Below are 14,311 nucleotides of genomic sequence, written 5' to 3' on the forward strand. Positions count from 1 at the left end.
CAGCTCTTAAAGAGGTCAGTTCTTTATGATCTTTTCTCAGCCCAACTGCATTTTGAACCCAGTTTTCCCCAGTTCAGCCTGACCCTTGTTTTCTTATTTGTTCCTTCAGAGTTACCGTAGTAATAACCACTATCAAAATAAAGTCAAATCGACACAGATGTTGAAAGCTGTCCCTACTGGCAGCCTTTGAACCAAGTGATCAAGCAAACCCTCTTCTAAGAAATTAATCATACAGCAAAGAAGTACAAAAATAGGCCTGAACATGCAACACCGACAAATCAAGTACCATCAGGATAAAACTCATTTGATGCAGAACATCAGAAATAAGCCCTCAAAGCAGTGGAAATCCTCATTTTAAGGAGAGCAGTGAAGCTGGAGAGCAAGGGTAGCACTGCTGCAAGTGTTTAGCAACAAAAGACAACGTTTATCCATTAGCTAGAGACGGGAGAGCCCTTCATACTGGCATTACTCAGTAAGGATGATAAAGGGAAGAATGAATACATAACTATTTTATTGAATCCCTGGGAGGTTAGAATGAGAAAAATGTTAAACCTGCATTGATGTTAACTGAAAACATGGGTTAAAGTATTAAAAAAGCCAATACAGGATGTGTTTTGCATCTTCCTGGTAGTTAAATAAGGATTTGACACAGTATTGCAATTTGTTAATTATGCTAAAAATTAGATCCCATCAATTTTGAGGGCTTTAATGACCTAATGAAATCACAGTATCACAAGAGAATAGAAGTGGGGTAATTCAATAAAGAGCAGAAAGTTTTCAGTCTGGTTTTCTAAAGCACTTTTTAATCACATAATTAATTGAGATTTGAGAAAAATACACCTTTGTTAAAGGTTCGGAATCTCCGCCCTTTCAATTAAGGGAAGAGAATCCACACGATGCAGCCTGCAAGACCACCAAGAGGTCTCCTGGCAAACATAGAGAACACCAGTGATGACATGCCTGCTGCTTTCAAGACAAGAAAAACAAGCAGCAGAGTCACCATCCCCATCTTTTCTGCCTTACTTTATACACAGCAAAGTTCACTCTCTTTTTCCCCCACCCCCCAAACCCTCTCACATCACCTTTAAGCACATGGCTCCACTCCAGGTGCGAGAGCTCCTGACACTTGTTGTTTATTTGGCTTAGCACCATTCCCTACCATTCTGCTTTTTTTCCCCATGCCTCTTATTAATCAACTTTAAAAGCCAATGAGACAATTATAATCAACAGATGATCCTCTAAGTGTGTAGAAGCCAATAAACTTCATCCTGTAACATGCACCCAAATTGCATCAAGCACTGCAGAAAACTACCAGTATGAATGTACGGCTGATTAATACTGCAATTTCTGATGGTTTAAAAACTGCTCCTTACATCACAGGTCTCCGATATAATATCCTAAAAGCAATGGCTTTGCATCAGGTTCTGTGAGACACGGATTGCTGCTGTTCCTTCTCAAAAGTTTAATTAATTTGTAGGAAAAGAGACAATAAATAAAGTTGTTAATATATTTAGTGGCTTGTCAGGACTAGGGCTCAACTTCCCAATGATAACACTTTGCAGTACAGTACAAGTACATAGAACTGTGCATGTGCCGTGAATCAGAGAAGAAGCTAATAGAACATCCTATGCAAAACTGCCTGCCACATTCCACATCAATATCCAGCCTCCAGCTGCCCCTAAGCTTTCTCAAACGTTCAATAGGAAGCTTCTAGCATCAGGTGCCTGCCTGCAGAGCAGCAATTAGAAAGCTTCAGTGAAAACAGCCCATCTGCTTCTGAAGTTAAATGAAAAAGAAGCAGTTAACCTGAGCTTAAACAGTTGGGTGGCAATTGTCTTGAGAAGTTCTGGTATTCCAGCTCTTCAGAAAGAAATACAACACTCCTAAGTGCTTCTGACCAGGACAAGAATGGGAGGTAGGCAGTGGCAAGAAGTCAGCATGGAAAGACAGGGATAAGCTAGGGTGATATTGACAGCAATAGGATCCACACAGTCAAATAAGAATGAAAGGCAGGAGGGTCCTGTACTCCCTAAAATCTACTGTCCCTTCCTAGAGGCTAGAAAAGAAACCAAAATTCCCCAGTCTCACCACTCCCCTACTGCTAGAAAAAGACTGGAAAAGGCCTGGTAGGGTCTGTGTCTCATCTGAGGCAGTTCACACACAGAGAAAACAACTTACTAATGTTATCCGTGACAGCTCAAGTAGAGTAGCTGTGAGTGGGAGACCTTTACATCTAGCTCCCACAGATAAACACTGTGGGTGTTAAAATGCTTCCACATGATGGAATTTCAGTGTTTTCAAGTTCAGTCTTTCACAAGACCTGAGAAATCATACACAATATTTAACACTAATGCAGGAGGAATAATGCTACAAAGTCAAACACGCAGACATGCAAAAATAAGTAAATTAAGAAGGCATGTGCAACTCGGTGTGTTTATACTTGGTAAGTCTTCAGAGGATCTTGTTTATCCTCATATACCTCATCACCCTGCCCTGCACGCTCAGAGATCACTTTCTGTGCTAATGATGTTTAACCATAGATCCATACATTTATATCTTCTGAACACTCAGCTTCACAGTTGTAGTAAAACACTGTCAAGAGAATTACGTGCCACTATCACTATGACTGCCTTTCAAAAGACAAGGGGGTTTAGAGCTGTCTAAGAGTCCAAGTCCAAAATGCTCTCAGCCTTGTTATCCTTATACTTTGCTCCAGAAAATCTTTGTCTAAGCAGCTTTCTTTTAGAAACTCATTTCCTCCACTTTCAGACACACACGTAGTCCAACTGTTGGCTTGCATTTCACTCCTCTCAAACAGTTTGAAGCTGTGCTTTCTTATTTGTATTACCGTAATGTCTCTGAGCTTTAATCACAGACCAGGACCCACTAACCTGGCAATAATCAAGCTTCAGATATCATTAAAAGAAAATGAGAGGTACACTATGGGAACAACCATATGGTATTTAGTACTTCTAGCACATAAGTAAAACAGGGATAATAACCCTGCCCTGCCTTACAGCACTGTTGTGAGAGTAGATACATTAAAGATTACATGAGATATTATGGTAAGAAGGACCAGATAACGATCTAACCAAATCCTTGAAATCAGTGGGAGTTTTGCCTAGCGAAAGGCTCCTGGATGTGATCTCAGAATAATTCTCTACAGACAAGGAGAATGGAGAACTTCTAGAAGTATTTGCTATCCATCTAATGCAGTCAATGGTAAAATTCCCAGCTACAATCTGACTGACGCAGAGTGCTCTTAGAAACTAACGGTTATAATGTTCATATGTAACAAAAATTTACGGTTTGATCCAAAACTCACTAAAGTCACCTGGAGCTTTTCCCTCAGCTCTTGTGAGCTTTGGACCACAGCCTGCACGATTACACGAGTGTAATACTTAATTCTGAGCTGGAAAAAACCAAGTCACACCCCCACCAGGGAATGTGAGGAAAAACAGGATATCTGTACCTTCTTACTTCTTTCACTTTCTGATTGATAATTGTACGCCTATGACCCGCATATCAAAAGACAGTGGTCTCACTCTTATTTATTACTCTATATACTCTTGTTTACATACCAGGCTTTTTTTTCCCTTTCTGTCCTGGTGCCACTTCTGTGGGTTCATGAGCTTTCTTCATCAACATGGACAGAGTAGCATCGTGTGTCCGAAAGAGATCCACGACTTTATATAAATCGACGTCCGTGATCAGATCGCAGCTCAACACCAAAACGTCCGTCTGCCAAGGAAGAAAAAAAGAAACCCCTCAGAAATACAAATGATTGCATATGGATTAGTATTTGATGACTTGGCTCCAGGTCATAGAGAATGTGATCATGAAAACTGCCATTATCAGCCCCTAACAGAAGGAACTGGGAAGCAGTACCCATGGATCTCAAGATCGCCATGCAAATCTGCAGCATTTACTATCACTACTTCCAGTTGCATAATGATGTAGGAAAAAATCTTCCTGAAGAAATCTTTTTAGCTGACTTCGCATCTGGCTACAAATCACTGGAAAAGATATTTAAACTATGTTATTTTATCAGGAAAAAAAAATCAAAGGCTATCTAGGATGTGATTTACTCAGTAATTGCAGCATGATGGTGGGCTCAGTTTAGAAACACATTTCCTAAAAGCAACAATATCCCATATAAAAAAACAAGGAAGCTCGGTTCTATTTAATAACAGGCTCCTATTTAATTTTGATCTCAAAGGATTCCAAAGTGCCTTACAGAGTAATTAAGGGAAGTGTTGCACATATCACAGAAACGCAGTCACACAGTGAGTGAGACATATCAGCTCCATTAACCACGCACGCTGTCAAGGCACTCTGGCTAAAATCCCTCACTTCAGAAAAATGTTCAGCATTTCCCATGGGTCACAGAACACGCTGCCAAAAATCTACTAGTTTGGCAATTATTTTCATTTAAATTAATCCTAATACAACATCTCAGCAGTATGACCTACAAATAACTAGCAAGTTTCTGCTGTGTTTTTTGTTAATGAATAACCTCTTTTGTTAATGACGGTGATTCTTTCTTGACATTACTATTTTCACTTTGAGTGCTACCATTCGTTCCATTAAGCCTCCTTGCAAAGGAGAACGTGGCTTCCTAGTTTCATCTGTTTTAAAGATAAGGGTGCTAGCAAAGACTTGCTGCAATCACAGTTGCTCTCTTCATAGAGCATCAGTCATTCCACTTCTACTCTGCACCTACTTGGTTCAAAGAGGAGTAGTTCAGCATTGACCTTCTATGACAAAAAGTTCTGCCTTGCAGACTATCTAATATCAGGACATTCTGTACTGCAGGTGAATGTAACAGAGGTGTGGTGTTTCCACTGTTTGACAGGTTCTCCTACAAATGCCAGACAGCTTCACATGTTTAACAATAAGTTATTGGCATTCATTGTGTCACAAACGATGGGAGCTGCTGATTCAACATACTGCACACAAGGTCAAGCTCTCTGGTTTTCATTTGCTTTCTCCCTCCTTTACTGAGTAACACCTGGATGCTTTACAGGAAGCGATGATGTTCAGGTTAAGAAACTGTACACATTCAAAAGCAAACTTGTATCTCCCCTCTTAATATATTTGCAAAAGATGTATTTTAGATTATGGTTTTGCCCAGGAGAAGTGTTTTAATTATCACTACTCTAAAACAAACCACACACACACATTGGAACAAAATCCAACTAACCACTAATAAAGCTGCCCAGCGCCCTGGGAACAGACCTGCACTGACATCCCAGGGTGTACAAAGAAAGGTAGAATATCAACTTGTTGTAGAAGGATATCTTCCATTTTATAGCTGCACATTGAGAAGAAACATAAATTTAACACCCCAAAAAATCCTCCAAAATATTCAGATACTGCACTTTTTGCACAAGCAGGAATGAGTTACAATACTTTTAGAAGAGGTCAAAATGTACATGAGACCCACTGAAAGAGACCCATGCTTTTCCAACCCAGTTTGCAGAGGGAACAGCTCTGCCTTCAGATCTAAATGCATCCACTCTAACTGTGCAAAAAGGGAATAATAATATAAGAGATGGTCAGAGGCGCATCAATGGATTTATTTTAAGGAGTCGGACTCATAAGGCAGATCTTGTAATTATTTCTCTATTTACTAAATGCTCGAATGTGTCACTGCAGCAAAATCCCATAGCTGCGAACAGGCTCCTGCTTTTTTCTCCTCACTATAGGACAAGCTTTTTGCAAAAACTGAATGCAAGACCCCTGAGGAGCATACGGGAACAGAACCACCAAATGTCTGGTTGCCATCTGTTCTACCCATTTACTCTCCCAATATGTAAATAAACGTCAGTGAGCACAGGGACCAGTGAAACACACAGTTGCTCTGTAAAGCCCACATTTCTGCCTCTCCTCCTGATGAGCAGAGCAGCGGCCTCAGAAGCACGCTGAGAATACACCATGAAAGGCTCTTTTGGGACTTGACAGCCTCCCCTTTGAAACACCACCACCCTCATAAATAAAGCCCTCACTGTCTAATGGATGCACTTTTTTCCAGTGTACAACTCCTGAACGAATAAACTAATGGCTGAATGAAAAAATAAACGTTCCTAGAACCCTAACACAAGTGTGTGTTTTTCTTTACTTTCTTTCTTCTACGCCCACCCTGAAAAAATAAATGGTGGAGCTTGTGGGTTTTTTTTAAGTATCAACTTCAGTCTGTCCCATATAACCACGGTGCACCTTCCCAATGCGCTGTCGATACAAAGAGGTATGGGCTCACCACACGCTCTCCTGTGCTAACAAAGGGGGGATGTGAACATACTTGACTTCATGAATTATGCAAACACCTAAGTACACACACATACACACATCTCTTAATGAAATACATCTCACAGTGATTACATCAACCCTAAACTATTATACAAACAGACGATAAGAATCAACATGAGCTGATTAAAAAAAGCAGCGAGTCCACACCCCAAGCAGAACCACTGCAAAGGGAGAAAAACGCACGCACAGATCTTCACTAAGGGCGCTCTCAGCACTCCTTACAACCCGGGGGGAGGACAAAGCGGAGCTCTTCAATCAAGAAGGACCATCTGATGGATGGGGCATGAAAGTGATGCTTGAAATTGCTGTCATTTTCCAGATCTGCCAACGTCGATAGGTAACCTCTTGTTTAATACTGATTTATCCAGGTTTGCACTTTATGCATTCAAGGTCAGAACTTAAGACTCAGCATCCAACCAGTGGAGCTCCTATAGGGGTCATTCCATCCCACCCACGATGTGAGCTGTGAGGAGGTGCTTTACCACCCAGCCCTGGTAGGAGCCCTGGGCCCAGCTCAGCCCACGCTGCACGCTCTGCTCAGTCAGTGAGCAACCCAGAGCTCAGCCCTGCCTTCCTAACACTGGGTAACACCACAGCCCTGTCAGACCTGCCCCAGAACTGCGAGGTGAGACAGCTTACATCCTCGGTCTAACATAAAACATCAAGAGAGTCACATAAAACAGAGCAAAGCTGCGCAGAGAAAGAACTCGGAGCCAACGTGTCAACAATTATACAAAGCCCAGCACAATATGGAACATCGACACAAAAACAAAACCAAAATGTTTCAAGAGCTCAGTTCAAGATGACCGATTTAAAAATAGAAAACACGCTTTCAATGGAGCTAATTCATACCACAGATCAAAAGATGGATGCAATTATATGGTGTAATATACAGCACAAATAAAAAGCCTTGGACTTTCTCACACCCTGCATACAAAGGCAGCATGAAAAACGTTTCTATTGGGTTGTGATTGCTGGACCCCTTCTGTTCAAACAGGAGATATCAGGGTTACCACAGCGAGCTGGCAGCAAATGCTGACTTTTGAATGGTATTCACTGTGCCTTTTCTGTTGAGTATAGACAAGGGCAGGACCTTGTAGCCTCAACTGCTGAGGCCTCGAAAACTGCAGCCTAGAAAAATGAGGAAACATGTGTTGCAAGGAAATCTCTAATTTGAACAAAATCAGCCTCGAGAAAAAGAGGAAAACAAATGTCAGATCGCATTATAAACAGAAAAGAAGCAAAGTATCCACAAGCAGTGGAACCACATTCTAACAGAACCAAACACGGACAAAACACTGAAGTCAAATGCTAACAGCTTCCAATTGCACAGTATTACACGTCAAGGTTTTGACAGGAGAAGAAGAAAATAAAGAGATTAGATGGACTTTGTGCCTGCACTCAGCCTAAGTTAACACACGCACAGAGAACTCTGCATCATTTCCTGTGGTGTTCACCATACAGCAAGCAGGAGAGGAACGAGTTATAATTACTGCTGGAATCGAGACTGAGAATTCTAAACACAATAGCCTGGAACTTCACCCATATGTTGCATTAACAGTGGGATTTGTGTGCAATGCTTTTATTATTCTAAAGACTGGAAAGGGAAAGAACAGTTTGGCTGTGGGCAAACATTTGATTGCTTGTTAGCACGCTCCCAGGCAAAGCCAGGGGTACCTCGGAGCAATTGCATTACTCACTGCTCTTCAGATCAGAAAACGCACATCCAAGGCTTTAGAGAATCCCTTTTTATCTCAGCCTCCATTAAGAGTCCTCCAATTTCCACACCTGTGACCTCTTTGAAGCTCTATGGCTGCTCCTGTAACTGGAGCAGGGAACCTCTTTTTTTCTTTTTGGATGTCTGTAGGATCTTGTTAACCACCAACAGCAATGACCGCCTTTGGCTGGGAATTCCCACTCTGCTTTGTAATGCCCTTGATAGCAAGGCTCAGAAGAAAAGCATGATTTAGTGCTTTGTTAGCAGACATGGAGCGTTTCCCTTCAGCACACTCACCCTACAACAGCAAGCTTGCTGCAGACCAGCACCTTCCTAACTGCTAAAGACATGGGGCAGGGGAAGCACAGCATCCTTTGGTTTGAAATCCAGCTGTAATCTCTCCTCAGCAAAAGGAATAATGGTGGTAAGGTGGAAGAGATTTTAAAGAGGAAAAAAAAAGCACAACAAGACAAAAACAAGCCACACCAAAACCAAAAATAAACATAAATTAAAGGCCAATTTGGGAGCCAAGGGAGTCTCTTCTTGTTTCTTGGATGGCACTGAATTCATCAGGTGAGGATATCTTAAGGCAATGTGAATGCCTTCACACACACAACCTGTCAGCATCACTGTTTATCTTCTCAAAGAAAGCTGGAAGAAAGATGCCAGGAGCTGGGGAGGAGACTTAACCCCAGTCCTATCACATGGCTCATCCTCTGCATTATATCAGATGGGATCTCACAACAAAAACACCCATTTTATGTTATCTCTGCATCTCAAGAGCTACCATCCAAAATCAATATTTTTTAATTTACATATATATAAGGTAGGAACAGGAAAGATATTCAAGCCCTGGAGGCATCCTGTCTCCTCCCAGGAGGAAGTCTCCTTCCCTCTCGCTGAAACTGACACGTGGGGTGGAAGAAGGTAATTTACAGTTATCAGCAACCAAAAGCAGAAGTTTAGAGATGAACGCAAGTTCATGAGCTTATTAAGAACATTTTCAAAGCAGGACTTTCGTACTGTGGTGCTTATTGAACAGCACACCTTCTGGTCCAGGCGCAAGCTTTGCAGTATATCTTCCCTTTGGTTCCACCCAGTGCAATTTTGAGTACAGTACTCAAAAAATCATTTCCCCCACTTCTTCCTCCAGCCACGTTAAACTTTCTTCACTGGTTCCCCTCTCCCGTCACACCAAGCTAACTTCTGCCTTAGTACAACACAGGATGCCTGCTCTACTACCTGCGTTCTCCAAAGGAGGATATTTGATGCTCAGCAAAGCTGTCCATTACACCTCAGACACATGCTAAGATCACCTGCAGGCTATCACAGCATTTGTCAGGAAAATCTCTTGTTAGAAGTCTGCTATCATTACAGCTGCAGAGATGTGGCCATCACCAGCTCAGCCTGCATGACTGACACAAAATTTGAGCTCAACTGTTGGAGGTCAGGTATCCTCTCCTGTGTCTATGTCCAAAATCCAAGTGTGCACAGATTGCTTTTCCCCATCTAAAACAAGGCATCCAGAACGTGTGCACTGTAACTCATGAGAACCACGTGCTGAAGCTCAGGGAAGCATCCCACAACCCAGGCCCTGAATTCACCAGTTCACAGCGGGTAAGTCTGGCAAGCCGACTTCTCCCCTGGCTCAACATACTGCACGAACAGATCCCTTCTTCCCAGACAGGAGCACTCCAGAAAGAAATGGCACTCTCCTCATTGCTCGTGTTCCTGGAAGGAAGGTTTCCAGGACTACCTGGCCAGCAGCACGACCAGACCTGCTGTGCGGCTGCTCTTGGACTCTGCCTCCCACAAACAGAAAGGAGAATGCTGCAGCCGGGCTCCAATCTCAGCGGCGCAGCAGGCTTGCTGCCAAAGCCCAGAGCTCAAGCCCAGGCTTAACACTTAATGCAAGCAGAGCCTTAGGCAGTCAGGTGCTGTAGTCATACAAACAATAATAATAAAAAGTAGTCCTAATGGAGCTCTACTGGCTCAAGTTACTGAAGAGAAAGACGGCCTCTACCCACAGCCCACAGTTACCCAAACAGCAGCAGATCGCTCAGCACCACAACAAACAGCAGAAATGGCAGAATTCAGTGGCTCAAATGCAAAAATAAAAAGAAAGGTATTTTAAGTATCACCTGCAATAAGCAACCAACTGGTATAACAGACTCATCATCAGTGAGAATCCGTGAATGAAGACCTGCCTTCCTTTGGAAACACAGCAAGTCATCCACAGGTTTTGGTATAACAGCCCAGCATACTGTGCATGGAGCCCCTTACAGACTATGGGATCACACGGATATCTGGCAGCCTGCAACAAGGTAACAGAGAAAACCAAGCACACACAGCACAGGTCCTCAGGAATCACCCCGCCAACCTGTAACTAGTAACACTGTGACCTTAAGTAAACAAAAAGTGTGAAACAAGATTTCCAATGCAAAACCAAGACGTTACATTACACTCAGTTCCACTTCTGCTCTAACTGAAAACCCAGACATTACTCGGCTTCACAAGATAAAGGCTCACCAGAACCAGCCCCTTTGAAACACAATTCAGTGGCACTGCCACTTCCTTTTGGCCTAAGCTGAACCAAATATCCACATACAATTCAAATCTTACCTGCTTTGATCAAATGTTCTTTTTCTCTGTACAAACTACCTACACTACACTACTGCGTGTAAAAATGTTTTCCTGAATCCAAGATTTCTACAATCCTCTCTTCAACACTGTTTCCTCCCCTAACACCCATTGCTTCTGAAAACCATAAACTTGAGTTTCACATATCAGCGTAGAAGGCTTCCTATGCTTGATAAAGCAAGCTGATAGGAAAGGGCTTTAATAGGCACATCAATGCACATGAAAAGTGTTAAGTGCAAAACAGCGCTGTACCAGAATGCTTTTAAATTATTTCAGTTATACACACGTGCAAAAAGGTTCCCATGTCTGCAAGTAAAATATGTTCACTGTGCGTAATTCATCAGAAACCGCAGAGGTCTAAATGAAAACATATACGGCAACACAGGAAAAATGCTGACAATGAATTTCCATGGGGAAATAAGTCCTGGTCAACGTGATGAACATGTGCCTGGAAGACAGGAGGAACAGTGAGAGATACAACAAGGGAAACTGACAGGTACCTCAGGCTGGTCAGTGACTCCTGCTGCAAAACACACGAGGTCTTCAGGTATATTTGCTTGCCTATGGTACTGGAAGGCATCCTCCTAGGCTGACTGTACACAACAGCAAACACCCTGATAACCACTCTTGAGCCTAACTTTCAGAGTGAATTGCCTCACTCAGACTTCCGATGTTTTAACCCTGTTCCATAGTAAACCCTGGCAGCAAAACAATTAATTTAATTAGCTAAGAACTTCTTAACCTGAGTAACTTGAAAAAGAAAAGAAGAAAAAGCCAAGAAAACCCGACAACTGTTGAATCCTCTGACTCTCATCCTGCCAGGAAAAATAAAGATCAGAGCAAAGTCCCGAACACATCCATCAAGCACACAGTCAGGCAGTGCTATATCATCCCCCCCAGCACCAGCGCCAGCCTGAGCACCTGCCAGTACAGCTGTTTTATTTTGTTTTTACTAAGACAATCAGCTGCGCTTTGGGAATGGGACTCGGGCGTGCAATCCATAATTAATTTTGCCTAGCACTTCAACGCTGGTAGCTTTCAATCACATTTGTTGCCTGCGTCGGAGGTAGAGATGGAAACAAGATGCTGCATACTCTGTGAGCTGCCATCCGATTCAGCTGCTTTTCTCACGCAGCACCACCACCATTGTAAAAGGCAGAATCAGAAAAGCATCAAGAGGGCGGCTTTATTTGCATTTCAGACAGACACTCAAGTGAACAGTATTCAGGTCTGCCAAGAACAAAAAAAAGATGAAATTATTTTTACTGCTTTGAAATAGATAAACAGGACATTCAATTAAGTCTTGGGGAGAGAGAGATGATTATTATTATTTTATTTCCACTCACGGTACAAAAAGTACATAGCTACGCATTATGGGGACTGAGGTCTTTCTTTCCGTGCTCACCAAACTCTGCTCAGCTGTACCAAAAGGATTCAGATTCCACCTTCCAGCCGTTACAGCAAGCTTACTTACATCATGTGTTTGGAAAGGAGATTTTTCAACAGAGGAAGTGAAGCGCTTAGCCATGCCGTCCAAGACTACACGGATCAGTGACCCTCAACAGCAGACAGACCACCACCGTGACATCACACTTTCCACAACATGGCTCCCAAAGATGCACATACCAAGAGAATCTGGAGTTTCCATCTTTATTTGTCCAAAGAAAGTTGCATTTTTCCTTCTTCACCTTGGTAGCTTTATAGAATTTGCTTTGTTTTTTAAGAGCTCTATTACTTTCAAGTCTTACTTTTTGAAACTAGGAAAACCAGGTGGACCACCTGAGATGAAACATTTCACATGCAAGCACTCACCAGCGATAGCAGTAGATGACATGCTGATTAGCTCACAGTGTATTAGTCAGGGCTTCCATTAAAACAGCTTTAGGGCTCATCAAGGAAGGAAAATGTGAAATTGTTCCATTGCTGTCACTCTGCTGGAACGCCACAATTTAATCACTGGTTGGAGTCTAGCTGAGTGACAGGAGGGACAGAAATGCTTAACAGAGGGTTAAAATAATACAGATTCCGAGAAGACCAATGCTAGATCCAGACACACCCAACCCACCTCAGCTGGAAGTGCAGATTCATGATTTAACCAGGTTTCCCAACCTGCTGCCTGGAGAGGCCCCTGCCCAAGAGGTGGTGCCAGACAGCAGCTGTGTAGGTCTGGAAAACTTTGGCACAGAAATAAAAAGGTTAAATATTAAAGATGCCTAAAGAACAAATTTGTAAACTACACTGACACCCCCCTTTGCCTTATTATTACTTTTTGTTAACCACAGCCTGCATGTCACAGAAGGGTCCGCAGCAGTTTGATGAATGGCACAAAGAGAAGGTCACAGAAATACAGTTCTCAATGAGGTTTCCTGAGTCAGAGCATCACCTCCTGCCACCCCAGGTGCCACATCACTTAGTTTATCTAAGAACAAACAAAGACTTCTCATTCCAGTATAAAACTGAAGGGGGGGGGGGGGGGCGGTATCTTGATGACCCCCTTTAGGCAGATGGTTCATAACTGTTCTGCTCTGATTCCTGTAACACTCAGCCCACTCTTGTGGCAAATTTAAACACGATCACATTTCAGTTTGAAACTCTTATCTCCTTTTCTAGTGGTTGCTCTACATTTGAAGCATTTGAGTTCCACACCTGTGCAGTATTCCAGTCAAAAATCTCCCCACTGCCTTAAGCAATTCATTTCTCATTGCAATTTAAAAACACTTTACGTGATACATTCTATTCTTGCATTTCCCTCTCCCTCCTCCAACACAGTGGCTGCTCACTATCACCTTAATTCAGCTGGTACATTCTGAGATGTCATAAACTTACCATGGCACTCCCAGCTCCTAGTCAGCTCTCTTCTAGCTAAAAAGCACATCAGGTAATGCCACTGAAACAAGGTTTCTTACTAATTTCCCTGTTGTTCAGATTAAACGCATCTGAATGCTCCAACCAGTGCTGCTTACCAATGAAAACCAGAACCAAGGACTGGAGATAGTTACCGAGGGGAAAGCAATTATGCATGATTGAAAAAAGGAACAAAACAAAACCCACATTTCTCACAGAGATGCTCCCCACCTTCCACACAGTCCCTCACAGCTGACAAGCTTTGGATGCTTAATAAAAATCAACAGGAACATGGAAGCTCTCATCTTACACCTTTGCACCTGCTGTCACATCTGCAATACCATTCCCAGTTTGCGGCAGCGTGTTGAAAAAGTATACTGATTTACTAAGCTTCATTAACACAGATCTCATTTAAAAACCCTTATTCCTGAAACAAAACGAGTGAGGAAAGTTAAATCTAAATCCACAGTAAGCCTGAGGTCTCATCACCTGTGGAAGAGGTATTCTGTTGTTCCTTAGCAAAAACTGTCAAGGCTACACGCTTCCCATGCCAGCGATGAATGAAACAGCCATTAACAGCCTGTGTGAGTGATGGAAGTAAGGAAGATAACTAGGAGAGCAGAACCAGAAAGTGACAAGAGTAAGGGATGTGGAAAAGCTGATCTCCTGAAGGAGGGAGTTTGATTTACATTTCATATAAAAATAACTTATCATGAAGGATATTTTTAATGCAAATAATCAGTGAAGAGAAGACTCCAATGTAAGAAGACAACACACAACTTTCAGGGGCAGAGGAAAGCA

The 14,311-nt window shown here is 42.4% G+C and overlaps 1 protein-coding gene across 1 annotated transcript in view; it reads right to left on the reverse strand.

Moving 5' to 3' along the window:
* EIF2B3 (eukaryotic translation initiation factor 2B subunit gamma) overlaps positions 1-14,311 on the reverse strand; it is an 86,643-nt gene that overhangs the window by 66,199 nt on the left and 6,133 nt on the right. Inside the window, exon 4 of the mRNA XM_015870157.2 lies at positions 3,582-3,741. Within this exon, the coding sequence (XP_015725643.1) occupies positions 3,582-3,741 (160 nt within the window). The remainder of the gene's footprint in view (positions 1-3,581; positions 3,742-14,311) is intronic.

Source organism: Coturnix japonica, chromosome 8 (genome assembly GCF_001577835.2).
Source record: "Coturnix japonica isolate 7356 chromosome 8, Coturnix japonica 2.1, whole genome shotgun sequence".
NCBI classification, from domain to species: domain Eukaryota; kingdom Metazoa; phylum Chordata; class Aves; order Galliformes; family Phasianidae; genus Coturnix; species Coturnix japonica.